The 15,013-nt window shown below is 38.8% G+C and overlaps 4 protein-coding genes and 1 pseudogene across 4 annotated transcripts; 3 read left to right on the forward strand and 2 right to left on the reverse strand.

The window, feature by feature from the left end:
- Positions 1-1,882: 1,882 nt before the first annotated feature.
- Positions 1,883-4,598, reverse strand: LOC131622000 (oxysterol-binding protein-related protein 4B-like; annotated as a pseudogene).
- A 1,099-nt stretch (positions 4,599-5,697) lies between these two features.
- Positions 5,698-6,957, forward strand: LOC131622001 (uncharacterized). Its single transcript, XM_058893056.1, has one exon. The coding sequence runs from the start codon at positions 5,698-5,700 to the stop codon at positions 6,955-6,957; it is 1,260 nt and encodes a 419-aa protein (XP_058749039.1).
- A 94-nt stretch (positions 6,958-7,051) lies between these two features.
- Positions 7,052-8,644, forward strand: LOC131622002 (uncharacterized). Its single transcript, XM_058893057.1, has 2 exons — positions 7,052-7,947; positions 8,197-8,644. Exons 1-2 carry the CDS (start codon positions 7,052-7,054, stop codon positions 8,642-8,644), a joined length of 1,344 nt encoding a protein of 447 aa, XP_058749040.1.
- A 2-nt stretch (positions 8,645-8,646) lies between these two features.
- LOC131622003 (uncharacterized) lies at positions 8,647-11,068 on the forward strand. The gene is made up of 3 exons (XM_058893058.1): positions 8,647-8,848; positions 9,035-10,292; positions 10,399-11,068. Exons 1-3 carry the CDS (start codon positions 8,647-8,649, stop codon positions 11,066-11,068), a joined length of 2,130 nt encoding a protein of 709 aa, XP_058749041.1.
- A 2,899-nt stretch (positions 11,069-13,967) lies between these two features.
- On the reverse strand, positions 13,968-14,636 carry LOC131622004 (F-box/kelch-repeat protein At3g06240-like). The gene has a single exon (XM_058893059.1). The coding sequence runs from the start codon at positions 14,634-14,636 to the stop codon at positions 13,968-13,970; it is 669 nt and encodes a 222-aa protein (XP_058749042.1).
- Positions 14,637-15,013: the final 377 nt, after the last annotated feature.

Raw genomic sequence — 15,013 nt, forward strand, 5'->3', positions numbered from 1 at the left:
ATTATTTGTATATGATCCACAAAAAAATGTTTAAGATAAGTTAAGAACACAATAGCAAAATTGGGTCAGGTAATTTAATAATTGACGGTCCAACAACAATTAAAAGAAAATGATATAGATCACTATGGTTTAATTATAAATGAAAAATGATCATATAAATTCAATTATATTAAATAATCATATAAAAAAATACTATAAGATGGAGATAATAAAAATGAAATATTAACATTTAAAAATAAAAACTATCTCTCAATTAATAGCTTGCACCAAAACTCAAATATTACTCGTCGCAAGAGGGCTAGCCAACACTAGCTGGCTACAGTCGTCCCCTTTCTGCCTCATGATAGGGAGGCATCGGTCTTTAGGAGTCGACTTTTACTGGGGTCGAGATCACAGATTCGTGCGACCCATGATGAGGATGAGATAGTTGCACCCTGGGTCCCAGTTGCTGAGGTTGCCCACCCCCCCCCCCCTTGCAAATTTGTTTCCAAGATGTCTCCATGTTTTTTCAACAGGAGCGTGACTATCTGAAATGTATGAATCATGCAAGTCTTTGTGTATTCGAATACAACATCATCAGTGGCATGCATGTTACATTTGCTAAGAGATGGCATAGTGAGACGTCGTCTTTCCACCTCCATATTAGTGAGATGACTATTATACTAGATGATATAGCATGTCTCATACACCTTCACATCAGAGGAATGTTGCTTGATCATTCTAAGATCAACAGGACTAAGGCTATTGATGTGATGGTGACTTTGTTAGGAGATGAATATGATGATGTCTTTGAGCATTGTAGAAGCACCAGGGGTGCACATGCCAAGTTTTCTTATTTGGAGGAATTGTATGAAAAAAACTCGAATACATCCGAACACTTGGACGTCAATGATTTCTAGGTTGCATACCATAGGATATGTGCCCTAGACATCCACCTAAGCCTGCTCATGAGGAGCTCCTAGAATATCAACAAGCATTAGACGACCATGTTGTTGATGTGTTGTCGCGCAGTCAGAATATTATGCACCTAACACGTCAAGGCATCAAGTCCGGTGTGTTTGTGAGAGGTGGAGATGAAGCGGTCGCCCTATCAGAGTCCATTCTTTGAGGCACGGAGTGTCGTGGCCTACCATAGACAGAGGAGGAACCATGGTGTTAGGATTGAGAATATACAGTAGAGTATTTTGATTGTATTTTGTTTAATTTTAATCGACTTTGAGAACAATGGTTGTACTAATATATCTGATTTCTATAATATTTGGTTTTATTAAAGCTTTACGTGGTTCTATAATATTCGTTTTTATTAATCGTTGAAACAAATAACAGCATTCTTAATCAAATTGAAATTAGTTTGGATTGAAAACTAATGCTGGAAAAATTACACCGACAAAAAATCGAAAATGCATCTCCAAATTTTTAAGGACAAAAGGTGACTTCGGAGAGACATTTCCAACGTTTTTCTAAGGGTAAATTTGGAGATGCATCTCCGAATTTTCATATTTTCATAGATGCATCCCATATAGCAAGGGTGGGATGATTAATTACCTTAATAAACATGAATTTTCTGAGAGGCATACTCCAAGATTTGGAAGTGGGCTAGCACGATAACAGATTCAGATTCATCTTTAGAAGATTTCTCATTATGCTCTCACAACTAATTGAACTAGAATACAAGGGCTTTTGCTGAGAGTGGAAGCTATCATATTTGTGGAAATTATAATGAAACCTTGGACCACTTCTTACTGTTTTTCCCTTTCAATATTTGTACATTTGTTGTTATATTATATTGCTGATAAGTTGGCAATAGGTTTGTTAGAGTTGGTGCAGAATGCCCCTACAATACTTCATCAATGTAATTGTACTGTCTTATGTGTTATAGCAATTCAATGAAACAACTTTACTCTTATGAAAAAATAATTGAACTTTCATGTGTATCAATTATTAAAAACGTAATCCCAAAGCTCCTATGATAAGTAAACAATTAAAGGGCTGTGATAGGAGCAGGAGGGACCCATTTGTTAATGGGTGAACAATCACACTCCAACACACTTTCATTACTATAAGACACCACAAAATTCTTAGGAGTCCAACTTTCCCCTTTGGTTTCTCTTTCTCTCAACATCTTCTTTTGTCTTTCCTCTACACCTTGCTTTGCTTCTTTTGCTTTCTCCCAATCATTGCTAATAATGGCTTGTGTCAACTCACCCCAAATAAGGGCTGATTCAGTTTGCCACACACCCTAAAGAACATAAGAATCACAACTCATTACAATTTACAACAAAAATATTAATCTCAGTCGGCCTATTTGTCAAGGCTTGAGACCTGAGAGTGTACGACTCTTAAGGTTTCTCCCACTAGATGCAAACAATATCTGTGTTTGACCGGTCTATACAGAGCTTTGCTCTGTCTTTAAATGGACTCCCCGCTATTAGACAGGGGGAAGTCTCATGGCCAGATACAGAGTTTTCAAAAAAAAAACATAAATATTCTTTGTTTGTTAATTACCTCTACATCTTTGACAATAGGAGCTTTGAGCCCTGAAATGACTTCTTTTGCATCATAAATCACTTTGACTTTCCCACTGTTTGTATCCTTCACTTTAACAGTCCTAATACATATATGAAATTTCATAAGAAAAGTGACTCAAAAACTTGTAGCATAAAATGAAAGGTATAATGAGATGTGAGGTGATTTTTGGAGGGACTAAACATACCTATCCCATTGACCATCAATTTCATATAGTACATTGAATGATGAGGAATCAAGGATCTTTCCTTGGACCAACTTACTATTCCTCCAAGTCCAAGAAAAGAATAGGATGATTTGTAGGATAATTCAGCCACAAGACCTGTCTCTTTGCACAATATATTAACATTGCCAACCCAACTAACTCCTGGATACGGAAGAATTCTAATCGAGAGGCGAGGACTGTTCATTTCATATGTTTCCCCGTGATTTGTAAGCTTTAGAACCCTTTTTCCATGCACATCAGCTTCAATACTTGTACCTAAAGTAACCGAACGACATTTAAAACATCAAATTTACTCAAAGGATTAAAATCTTATCATGTAATTATTCGTCTTAGATTTTGATTGTTTTGTGATTTTGGAGATACCGCGAAACTTTGGAGCAGGTTGTTGGGACCATATCATTTCAATGTTTTCCTTCTTGTCTGTTGCATGAAGAGCAGATATGGGAGGATTGATGGAAACTTGCTCGAGTAGAACGTTAAGGCTGCCCTTGGAAACATGGTGTGTCTCTCCAAGAATGGGATTATATGGAGCAACACCAAAAGACATAGGGCGCGTGGTAGATATGCTCCATGCTACGACGGATGTGAGCCTTTCCAATGGACTTTGCTCGTTGTTGCATTTGGTAAGCAAGTTTGAATTTGAAGTTGTGCTGTATACTGATTCACCGTAGCATTGAAGTTGTGATTTTGGGAAATAAAATAGAGGCGGCAGCTGCACATAAATACACGCTAAATTACTTAAATCAATGATCTGTGAAAATAGATCACCAAAACAAGCAAAAAATACATCTATGGGATACTCCATTTAGTATCTGATTACTTTCCAATGCTTTATTATTGCAGTTCGAAATACTAATGTATCGACACCTCCGAACAAATGCGTGTCGGGTGTCCAACACGAGTTAATCCGTGTCCATGTCAGTGTTTCATAGAACTATATGCATATCTTAATTGACAGTGAATTTGGCAGAATCACAATAGGCCATCATGATTTTGGCATCAGTCACACTTGAATGTTAAAGAGTAGATGTGAAAGAGGGAAGTAGCAGTTACCTGTAAGTTAGTGAGATCTGCTCCGGGCCGTACATTCTTAAACAAACTTAACAAGCGGCGTACAATATTAGGGGCTCTGTAACTGTAACTCGGCTCTGAATCCGATTCAATTTGCAATGAGAATGGCTTGGTCAAAACAATTATTGGTTGCTTCTTCCCTTCTGCTGCCTTTACAATGTAACAGCCAGCTTAAATTAGTTTCTACAACTTCTTATCATATAATAAAATAAAATATATTGTTATTCATTTCAAGAAAAGTCTTGTTAAAGATTCTACAAAAAAAACAAGTCTCATAAAGTAAAACAGGAAAATGTGGGAGTGTCTACAATAGTCTTTTTGAGATGGTTGGTTATTAATAAGTTAATATAAATTGACTCCTCACTTTCACCAGAGAAGAATTAAACTTGTTTCAATTAAACAATGACCAATTGAAAGTCATTTTAGAGTTGGACTAATTGGAATTTCGAATCTAATAGTAATTCTTCGGGGCTGACCGCAATGCTCATGAAAAAAGACCCGAGGATGAACCCCAAATTGAAAGGCGCACATAACAGGTAAACCTTCACTCCGACTAGAAGTAAACGATTCTACCTATCAATCACCGTCCAATGCAATCAGACGGGTGGCGCACAATTCCGCCTATCAATCACCGTATAATTCAATCAGATGGCTGACCGCACAGTTCCGCCTATCAATCACAGTCCAATTCAATCAAACGTCTAACTATACACCACGCTGCATCACGCACGAACGGTTTCAACCGCTCTTGATATATAAAGGAAAAGCACGTCATTTCAGGTATTCAAATTCATTCTCACTCATACAATACTTCTGACTTGAACGTTAAAGTGCCCATAAATTATCCTTTAATGTGAACGATATATATTAAGTACAATATATTGCCTATAAATAATTGACGGCCCCTTGTAGTTGATGCACATATACTCTTTTTGTAACTTTAAAATTGAAAGTAAGTATTATGATAGTTTAAATAACAGTAGCAGGTGTGCCAATCAAAAAAAGGAGGTACCCACCTCTGTTTCAGTCTTCTTCTCATGTAACTTCTGAAGAGCAATGTTCAGTCACTAATCTTTAGTGTGTGTTACTGTGCATTGTTGTTTTTAAGTTCTATAAGCTCAGAGTCAAAATAGCTTATTGCTCAACATGTTAGACATCATACATACATCATGACAGTAACATAAATAAAATGCATACAATGTTGAGAGTATTTTGGTCCCATCACAATCATGCCAGCCTTGCAATTTCTTTTAGAAAAATATTATGGGGAAGCTTGGGTTGGCAGAAGGGTTAACTTTTGGCTTGATCAGTGAACCCCAACCGAAAGCATTTTATAATTTTAAAAAATAGTTATCTAATTTTGCAAATTGTTTTGTTGAGTTGATTGTAGTTTATAGGATTTAAAGGATTGTATGTGTGTCCATATTAATTATAGTTATCATATTGAATCGTGATGATTTTGCTGTTTCAAAAAAATAAAAATCCACTTTTAATGATGATGTTGCTATCAATAACACATGAGAATATTGTTGGAAATCATTTTACAGGTTTCTCTAAGAACAATTTGGAACCCTTCACGTGTTTTTTTAGAGAGAAGTCAGAGCTTCTCTCTCTAGAAACTTAACGTGCTCCCTCTCCCCCATATCCTGTGGTATGTGTGGGTTGTTTTTTTCCCAGTTCTGACTGGCGGTGTCCCCAACGTGGTTTTGAGTTTGGCTGTACCTGAGTTTTGTTTTTTCAACTTTTCCTCTTCTCTTTCCAGTGTATATTGTTTCCATACATGCAAAAACACTCCCTTGCGTAGCTGATTCCGCCTTAACCAGCCCGCGTGTTAACCCATTCAAACCTTTTATCTGTTCTTCTTTCTCCCAAGTATGGAACGATGGAAAAATATCCCCCTTTCAAAAGAGGAGGAAGAAGGGATTGTAGCGGCAGAGGAGGAAGCTAATGGAGAAGAAATTTTTCGTAGATCTCTAGCTGGAAGACTGTGGACAGACGGTAGCTTCAACAGTAGAGCGTTCAGAAATACTATGGTAGCGGCGTGGAGACTGAAGAACCCAGTTGAAATCCAGGAACTGAATAAGAATCTCTTATTGTTCAACTTTTCCACAAAGAGAGACATGGAGTTTGTATTGAAGAGCGGTCCCTGGAGCTTCGACCGGGCTCTGCTGGTTCTAGCAAAAATTTCAGGAGATGAACAACCAACAGATCTTGACTTGCATACGGGAGATTTCTGGGTCAGAATATATGAACTACCGTTAGCTCTGCGAACTGAAGCCATGGCGAAAAAGCTGGGAAATATACTGGGTGAGTTTGTGGAGGCGGATCCGAAGGAGGCTTACAGGAACGGAAGGTTCCTTCGTGTGAAGGTCATGATAGATCTTAAGAAACCACTGAAAAGAGGTACCATGGTGAAGTATAAAGAGAAGAGTCTGCGAGTGCACTTCAAATACGAACGCTTGCTCACTTTCTGTTATATCTGTGGGAGGATTGGTCATCAGATGAAGGACTGTGAAGATCTAGAGGACATGACAGAAGAGGGATTTGAAGATTTGGATGAACAGGAACTGTCGTATGGACATTGGCTGAGAGCCTCCCCATTACCAAAGCTGGGGGAGGAATTCAGAACAAAAGACTCAAGTTCAGGGACTTGCAATAGGAGCCTTTTTAATGTTTCTTCAAGCCAGAGCAGATGTGGGACGAAAGACAAGGAAAAACTGGATGAATTAGAGGTTGAGCAACTACAAAAAATGGTTAAAGAAGGAGGAGATGGCAGCAAAAACTGTGAGGATAATGGAGGTAAGCAAAAGGCAGTGGCGGATGTGGAAGATGTCGCGGAATCTCTTAGTGCAGTGGCTCTATCACAGGTTGACAAAACAAACCAATCGAAAGCAATATCGTCTTCCTCTAAACAGAAGAAATGGACCAGGAAGAGGGGTGTGAGGAAAGTGGAGGAAGCCCAGAAATTAGCTAAAGAAGTGGAAGAGGTAAACGGCAACTGGTCGAGGTTCAAATTACTGAAGGGTCTGTGGAGGAGTTCAAAGGTGGAGAAAAGAAACGCAAACAATCCAAAGGAGTTGAATCTTTTCAACAATCTGTACCAGAGGTGGTGTTGGATAACCAACACCGCCTAAAACAATGAAGATCATCAGTTGGAACTGCAGGGGTTTGGGGAGTACCCGTGCAGTTCGAGCCTTGAAGAGGCTCATAAGAATAGAAAATCCCTCGATGGTGTTCCTTATGGAGACACGGCTTAAGGAAGAGGAAGCTATTGCTGTTAAAAATAGAACCAAGTTTGGAGAGTGTTTTGTTGTGGGGTGCTCAGGCAGCGGCAAGGAGCGGGCGGGAGGTGTGATGCTAATGTGGAAAGATAGTCTTGGAGTTTCCATTGTCTCACATTCTTTAAATCATATAAAAGGATCTGTCTTTGAAGAGGGAGAGGACCGAAACTGGAATTTCATAGGAATTTACGGTTTCCCGGAGGAGCAGAACAAGAGGAAAACGTGGGAGCTTCTGATGGATTTGAATACTCTTGTTGGAGAGGGTCTTATCTGTTTTGGAGATTTCAACGACATCTCAAATAACGTAGACAAACAAGGAGGAAATCTCAGATTGCAGGCTCAACTTCAATGGAGCAGGCGGGCGATGGAGGTTTGCAATTTGACTGAGATGAATTTTGAGGGTTATCGGTTTACATGGTCGAATGGCAGAAAAGATAAGGAGAATATACAATGCAGACTTGACCGTGGGCTCGTAAATCCTATTTTCTTGGAGATGTTTCCAGGCTCTAAGGTGACCCACCTCCCACGTTTTGGATCGGATCATGCGGCTATGCGAATTGATATCCTGGAGAAGATGCCAGGCGAAATCCCTAGAAGACGATACCTATTCATATTCGAAGAAGCTTGGTTAAAAGACCCGAATTGTGAAGAGCTAGTCAGGAGATGCTGGAGGGAGCCAGGGAGTAATGTTAGGCGAAAGCTTAATGCTATCAAAGGCCTGCAAACGAGTTTCAGAGAATACCGGACCGGAGCGATATCCAAAGAGCTCAAAAGGGTTGAAGGCCTTATGCGAAAAGATGCTTGCTGGATGCCGGATTCTCAAAGCATTGCTGAGCACAGAGCGTTGGAATGACAACGGAACAAACTTCTCCGAATAGAAGAAACCTTGTGGAGACAACGTAGTAGGGCTGTCTGGCTTAGAGACGGGGATCGAAACACAAAATTCTTTCACGGCAAGGCTGACCAGAGGAGAAAGACAAATGCTATCAAGAAACTCAAAGATAAAGATGGAACTTAGGGTCGGGGTGAGAACAACTGTGCGAGGATCCTTCTTGATTATTTCAATGACCTGTTCTCTACTTCAAATCCTAGTGAGGTCCATGATGTTTGCAAGGTTGTGAAAGGAAAATTATCAGATGAGCATAGAGGGTGGTGTGGATTACCGTACTCGACAGAGGAAGTCAAGGATGCGCTCTGGCAGATGCATCCTTCCAAATCTCCAGGTCCTGATGGTCTTCCTGCTTTCTTCTTCCAGAAGTATTGGAGTATAATTGGTGGGGATGTTACTCAGCTTGTGCTGGAAGTGCTGAACGGTACTGTGAATCCAAGTTTTATGAATAAGACATTCATTGCTCTTATTCCTAAGATGAAAAATCCAAATTCCCCAAAAGACTTTCGCCCAATCAGTCTATGTAATGTAGTGATGAAAATGGTTACAAAGACGATTGCAAATAGAATGAAGCGAGTGTTACCGGATGTTATTGATGAGGAGCAAAGTGCATTTGTTAAAGGTAGATTGATACGGACAACGCGCTTATAGCTATGGAGTGTTTTCATTGGATGAAAAAGAAGGTGGTTGGGAAACGAGGTATGATGGCAGTTAAGCTCGACATGTCGAAGGCGTATGATAGAATTGAATGGGATTTCGTGACTGGTGCCCTTGAAGCTATGGGATTCCCTGTCCATATGATTCACCTTATTAAGAGGTGCATCTCGACAGTCTCGTATCAGATTCTTTTAAATGGTCAGCCAGGAAAAACGTTTCACCCTCAGAGGGGCCTCCGTCAAGGAGACCCTCTATCCCCTTACTTGTTTATTATCTGTGCAGACGTCCTCTCTGGATTGCTGTAGCACGAGATCAAGAAGAGGAGCATTCACGGAATCCAAATTGCACGGAAGGCCCCTGTGATTTCTCACTTGTTTTTTGCAGATGACAGCTTGATTTTTGCAAGGGCGAACCAAAAGGAAGCTGAAGTTATTCTGACAGTCCTGTACCGTTACCAGAGAGCCCCGGGACAAATGGTGAACATTGATAAGTCACAAGTCTCTTTCAGCAAGAATTTGGGGACTGACACTTGTGAAATGGTGCGACAAAGGCTTGGTATGGTATCGGTTGTTAATCATGGTACATACTTAGGCCTGCCGGTGATCCTCGGAAGGTCTAAAAAGGAAGTATTCGGGCTGGTGATTGATCGTGTGTGGAAGAAAATAAAAGGATGGAAAGAAAACTTTCTGTCTAAAGCGGGTAAGGAGATTCTTCTTAAAGCCGTGGCCCAAGCGATCCCGAATTATGTTATGAGTTGCTACAAGCTTCCGGAAGGAATTTGTAAGGAAATCGAATCACTGCTTGCTAAATTCTGGTGGGGGGCTAAAGATGGTGTGAGGAAAATGCATTGGATGAGTTGGGAGAGACTTTCTCTTGCAAAGTGTAATGGTGGCATGGGATTTCGCGGGATAGGAGAATTCAATAAGAGCCTGCTCGGAAAGCAATATTGGAGACTGTTAAATGATGAAAATTCATTGCTGGCTAGAGTCTTTAAAGGCAAATATTATCCTAGGGGAATTCTGTCAGAGGCAAAAGTGGGTTTTTCGCCAAGTTATGCATGGAGAAGTCTATTAAGCGCGAAGGAGATGGTGGAAAGTGGAACCAGGTGGAGAATTGGAGATGGTTCTAAGGTTAGAATCTGGCACGACAATTGGATACCGACAAATCCAGGTTTTAAAGCCCTGAGCCCAATACGCGAGATTGAGGAAAATGCTAGGGTGAATGTTCTCATTGATGCTGACTTGGGACGGTGGAATACAGAATTTCTTAATGAAGTTTTCAACCAGCATGAGGCTGCTCAAATTGCCAGCATACCCCTTTCGAGCAGACTCCGAGAGGATAAGCGGATATGGCACTACGAAAAGGATGGTGAGTATTCTGTTAAATCTGCGCACCATTATCTCAAAGATCTCAGAAGGAAGAAAGCTCCTGGACCCTCTTCGTGTAGCAGCGTAGACATATGGAAAAAACTGTGGAAAGTTCCCATCGATTCAAAGATCAAAAATTGTGTTTGGAGAGCAGGCAAGAACATTCTTCCGACGAGGAGTAACCTCCTAAAAAAAGGTATTTCTCTGGATCCTAATTGCCCTTTCTGCTGTTCTGCCCTGGTCCCTGGAAACACCCCAGCATATTTTCCTAGATTGTGAGTTTGCAAAAAAAGTCTGTTTCGCTCCCCCCTTAGGATTCCGACTGCTGCCGTGTGATGATCTTCTTGACTGGCTTGAGTTAATTCTTCGGAGTATTAACAGTTTTGAGATCCAAATTCAATTTACCGCGCTTTGGAAGATTTGGCAGGCTCGTAACTTGTTGATTTTCCAAAACAAACGGATTGAACCGATGGTTTTAGCTGGTGATATCTATGATAGGGTTGCTGAATTCAACAGTGTTTTTCCACAGGCCCAGACAAGTGCGAAGAGGGAGGATCTGCTGCAGGCTGCCACTGTGCACGCAGAGACGGTAATTATTGCCACCGATGCTGGATGTTTTGAGGAAGGTTTTGCTGCCATGGGCTGTGTCATCAGAAAGGGAAAGGATAATATTCTGGTTGCTGCCTGCAAGAAGGACTTCATCCAGATCTCGGTGTCGACGGCAGAAGCTCTAGCCTTAAAGTGGGCAATGAAGATGGCTGCGGATCTCTCTCTTGACAACATTGTGTTCTTCTCTGACGCACAATTTGTAGTCGACTGTATCAATGGGTGCGCTTTTTCGGCGGACTTGGAACCTATAGTGATTGATTGTAGATCACTTCTGTGTAATTTTAATTCTGCATCTGTGTTATTTTGGAATAGGAACTGTAATTCAGAGGCACACCATATGGTGGGTGTAGGTAGAAACCTGGGTAACAAAACTTGGTTGGGTGTCATCCCCTCTCTGAGTGATGGCCCGTCTTGTATTCGCCATTCAGCTTTGTTGTTTTAAATGAATGGTCTAGTTATCAAAAAAAAAAAAGAACAATTTGGAAAGTTGGCAAAGATGATCTAAGAAAGGTGGTTCATTCTTTGAAAGTTGGTCTGCTTAAACATATATTCGGTCCATGGAGATAATTGGTATGCAATTCCAACAATGGTGGATACTAGAAAATAGGAATAACTCACAGAAATAACCAATATTTCAAAATAATTACACAAATGGCCACTTTTTTGCTAAAAAAACACGTTGTCCCAGAGGGGGTGGCGACAACGCTTAAATTGCAAAGGAGTCGCCAGACCCATTGGCGAATACGTTCATAAAACAGGTGTTGTCGCCAGCGATAACACCTCCCCTATTTTTTTTTCAAATTTTTTATATAATTTTTTTTACCTATTATTTTTAACTATTTTTTTAGTTTGGAAAAATAATATAAATAAATAAACAAGTACCAAATACATTAATCATTAATCATAATAAAAAAATACATTAAAATTAAAAAAGTACAAAATGCATTAATGATAATAATAAAATTTCTATTGACCGCGTGGACCATGGTACGATCAATAGAAGGCTCACGAGTTGATAGTGCTCCCCTATTCCTGCGACGCCCCCTCTATTTGGTTCCTCTTGTGTTTGAGTCGACGGCCCCTCAATGCATTCCGGGTCTACAAAATCTATGAGCCTTCCTTGACCTCTAGAATTCCCGCTATATGAAAGGCGGGTGCCCGCGACGCCTTCAAAGCTTTGTCTTGGTGGGTTGAAATTTCTCCTAGTGGGTGCGGCCTCGAAGTTTGGTCTTTGGAAGTTGGTGGTGGATTCGGGTTGGTTAAAATACATTGGTTGTGGTGGTGTATTGAAGTTCAATGGTTGGTTGGGGTATTGTGATGTTTGTTGGTCGAATGAGTTGTATGGTGGGTATTCTTCTTGTATGCCTATGTCGGGGGTAAGTGGTGGTGATCTGGAAGAGTCCGCCATATTGAGTTCTTGGAAGCGTAGGTGGTGGGGTTGAGTTTGTCGTTGAGTTTGAAATAGTTGTTGGTGGTGGTATTGTTGGAATTGTTGTTGTTGTTGGTAAATAGGTGGTTGTTGGTTCTAGTCTCTCTATTATTTATTTTTAATGACTTTTAAATGTTTGTTTTTTAAATCAATTAATCAAAAAATTTTAACGAAACATTTTGGACTAGTATTTTTGGCCCTATTTATGTAGTATCATTTAAATGTTTGTTTTTTAAATCAATTAATCAAAAAGTTTTAACGAAACATTTTGGACTAGTTTTTTTGGCCCTATTTATGTAGTATCATTTAAATGTTTGTTTTTTAAATCAATTAATCAAAAAATTTTAACGAAACATTTTGGACTAGTTTTTTTTCCCCCTATTTATGTAGTATCATTTAAGTGTTTGTTTTTTAAATCAGTTAATCAAAAAAATTTAACGAAACATTTTGGACTAGTCTTTTTGGCCCATATTTATGCAGTATCATTTCAATTTCAAAAGAGAATGGATGAATAAGCAATATAATTAAACACTAAATTTTTATTTAAATAAACCGCACATGCACGTTCTAACACTTTTGTTGATGAATAGCGAAGCTATTATTTCTAGAAGGTGCTGTGACGTCAATTTCAGTTGAAGCTTTAGGGAAGTGGATGGTTTCAGATAGGGATGTTGGTAGCATACCTATCATTGCAAATGTAAGATACTCCATCCATCATGCCTGATTGGATTACAAAATTAGAAGCCAGCAACACATCAAAAATGTGTGTATATGATTTTTAGGATTCTTTATTTTGGAATTATGATTTGAGATGAACCTTACAAAATTTGAGAGTATTTGTAGCATGTTATGGAGTAGTTACTTATTAATATCACATCCATCAATTTTGTTGTGTTTAATTTCATTTCAGTTTTGTTATTCAATGCTTCTAGTAGTGCTATAGCCTATAAGTCTGTAACTGAATTAAATTTTCAAAGCTTAAAAACTGTGGGAATGTTAATATAATTTTTAACCGGGAGATGAAAGTGTGCATGCACAAAACAAAAAGAGTTTAATGGTAGTACACTTGTCAGTGTAAAAAAGGATTACACATACATCCAATTAGAATATTTTAAAGTGCCAAATCATGACAGTATTTTAAAATTTAAAGTGTGATTTGGCGCTTTACATGGTCGTCATTAGTTGACAGTGTAAAATATTTTTACACTGTCAGTGCATCATCCATTTTCTCAAACAAAAATACAGAACATGAAACAAATAGAGAACATTCATCTCTCTTGTCATGAAATGTATCAATCACCATTGTTGGAACAACAAGTAGAAACAAAGGAAGAAAGCATTTTTGCTTTGATGTTGAGATGTGAAAGGAGACTAGTCCCATATCGATTTGTTTATAAATGATAGTGTTTAACTGCATCCTCAACTATGTTCAATGCCCCATTTTTGTAAGTTCTTGCTGGGCAGACATTTCTATGTGCAAATCAATAAATCCAAGAGCGATAACAAAATGTCGTGGTAGCAAGATTCGACCAGAATCAATTTTAGAAAACAAAGGTTTGTGCAAATTACTTTTAGCTGTGATTTTCCGAGCTTAAAAACTCATTGTCAACTGATTTTCCAAGCTTTATAATAAAGTATTCTGCATCAAGATGTCTAGCAAAAAAGAAGTAAAATAATGGAAGGCAACAAATTGCTAATGTTGACACAAGCATAACATACTAAAATTATGTAAAATAAGGAAATCAATTCTGTCTTGTAGCAGTTTCACTGTTCTGCCCATCACTTTTCATATTTCATTCTCATGTTTCATGATATACTTAGGAGTTCATAATACAAGATAAATATAAAGAAAATGGTAAATGCTAATATTTCACAATTACATTCTTTATGTTTGTTATCAATAGTCATCTTCCTAAGCTTGACCTGTGCCGGGGAGTGTAAACAGAGACTCTGTATACACCACAAACTCTGATTTGGCGGATTTGTCTGAGAGGTAGTTATGACAGAAGGGATGCTCTATCAGCTTTCCTTTGTCGTTAAACGTCACCAATCTATCTTCACCGTCTATTCCAATTATATCACCACAATTTGTAAAGCATAGTATAGATAAAGAACAATGCAAAATAGGATCAACAGAAAATTCAATAATCTTAGTCCAAGACGAGTGCACTGCATATTTTTGCATCACCCATATTTTCACTGTATTCAAGTCTTTCATCCATGCACCGATCAGTCCTCCAACTACCAACATAGAAGTATCATCGGGCAAAGCTATCTCTGATATCGTCATGTCCTTTACATCAAGGGCAACAATAACATATTTTGAGGTCTCAGGATTATAAACCATCCAATGAATAGAACCATTCAAGAACAACCCATGTCTAGGGCCATTTTGCCATTCAACAATCATCATATAAGGCAAATGAGAAGCAACCTCAATTGGTTTCCACTTATTAGCTCTCAAAGAGAAAATCAAAAGTTCAGTTGAACTACTTACCGGATGGTCTTCGAAGTACCACAAAACTATAAAGTAATCATCCGTTGACTGATCATATGCAAAACCATACAGAACAATATCCATAAAACCAAACAGAAAATCAAGTGTAAAAACAGCTCTAGGATATTCAGGTATTTGTTTGATCTCATTGGTGGATGGATTCCATATATAGAAGTATTCGCCACAGTACAAAAGAAGAAACCCTCTACACGATCCGCTAATTTGAAAATAATATTTGGGACCAACACAATCAAGTCTTAACAAAGCATACGCAGAATCATGGTGAAGCGATGCGTCAACATCTATGGATAGGAAATTAGGAGCATACCGGTTTATGAAGATAATGTTGAAATACAAACTTGATAGGTAGGAGAATTCTTTATGGAAGAGAGAACTTTGTATTTTGCTTTATACAAATGTGTAGGATTACATCTCTATTTATACTACTCTAAGGAGAACTC

Source organism: Vicia villosa, unplaced genomic scaffold (genome assembly GCF_029867415.1).
Source record: "Vicia villosa cultivar HV-30 ecotype Madison, WI unplaced genomic scaffold, Vvil1.0 ctg.000022F_1_1_1, whole genome shotgun sequence".
NCBI classification, from domain to species: Eukaryota; Viridiplantae; Streptophyta; class Magnoliopsida; order Fabales; family Fabaceae; genus Vicia; species Vicia villosa.

Coding starts and splice junctions, on each gene's coding strand:
- LOC131622001 (XM_058893056.1), top strand. CDS start 5,698: ATGGAACGATGGAAAAATATCCCCCTTTCAAAAGAGGAGGAAGAAGGG.
- LOC131622004 (XM_058893059.1), bottom strand. CDS start 14,636: ATGGATATTGTTCTGTATGGTTTTGCATATGATCAGTCAACGGATGAT.
- LOC131622003 (XM_058893058.1), top strand. CDS start 8,647: ATGGAGTGTTTTCATTGGATGAAAAAGAAGGTGGTTGGGAAACGAGGT. Junction 8,849..9,034: donor GTATCAGATTCTTTTAAATG/GTCAGCCAGGAA, acceptor TGTTTTTTGCAG/ATGACAGCTTGATTTTTGCA. Junction 10,293..10,398: donor CCAGCATATTTTCCTAGATT/GTGAGTTTGCAA, acceptor GAGTATTAACAG/TTTTGAGATCCAAATTCAAT.
- LOC131622002 (XM_058893057.1), top strand. CDS start 7,052: ATGGTGTTCCTTATGGAGACACGGCTTAAGGAAGAGGAAGCTATTGCT. Junction 7,948..8,196: donor AGCATTGCTGAGCACAGAGC/GTTGGAATGACA, acceptor TTCAAATCCTAG/TGAGGTCCATGATGTTTGCA.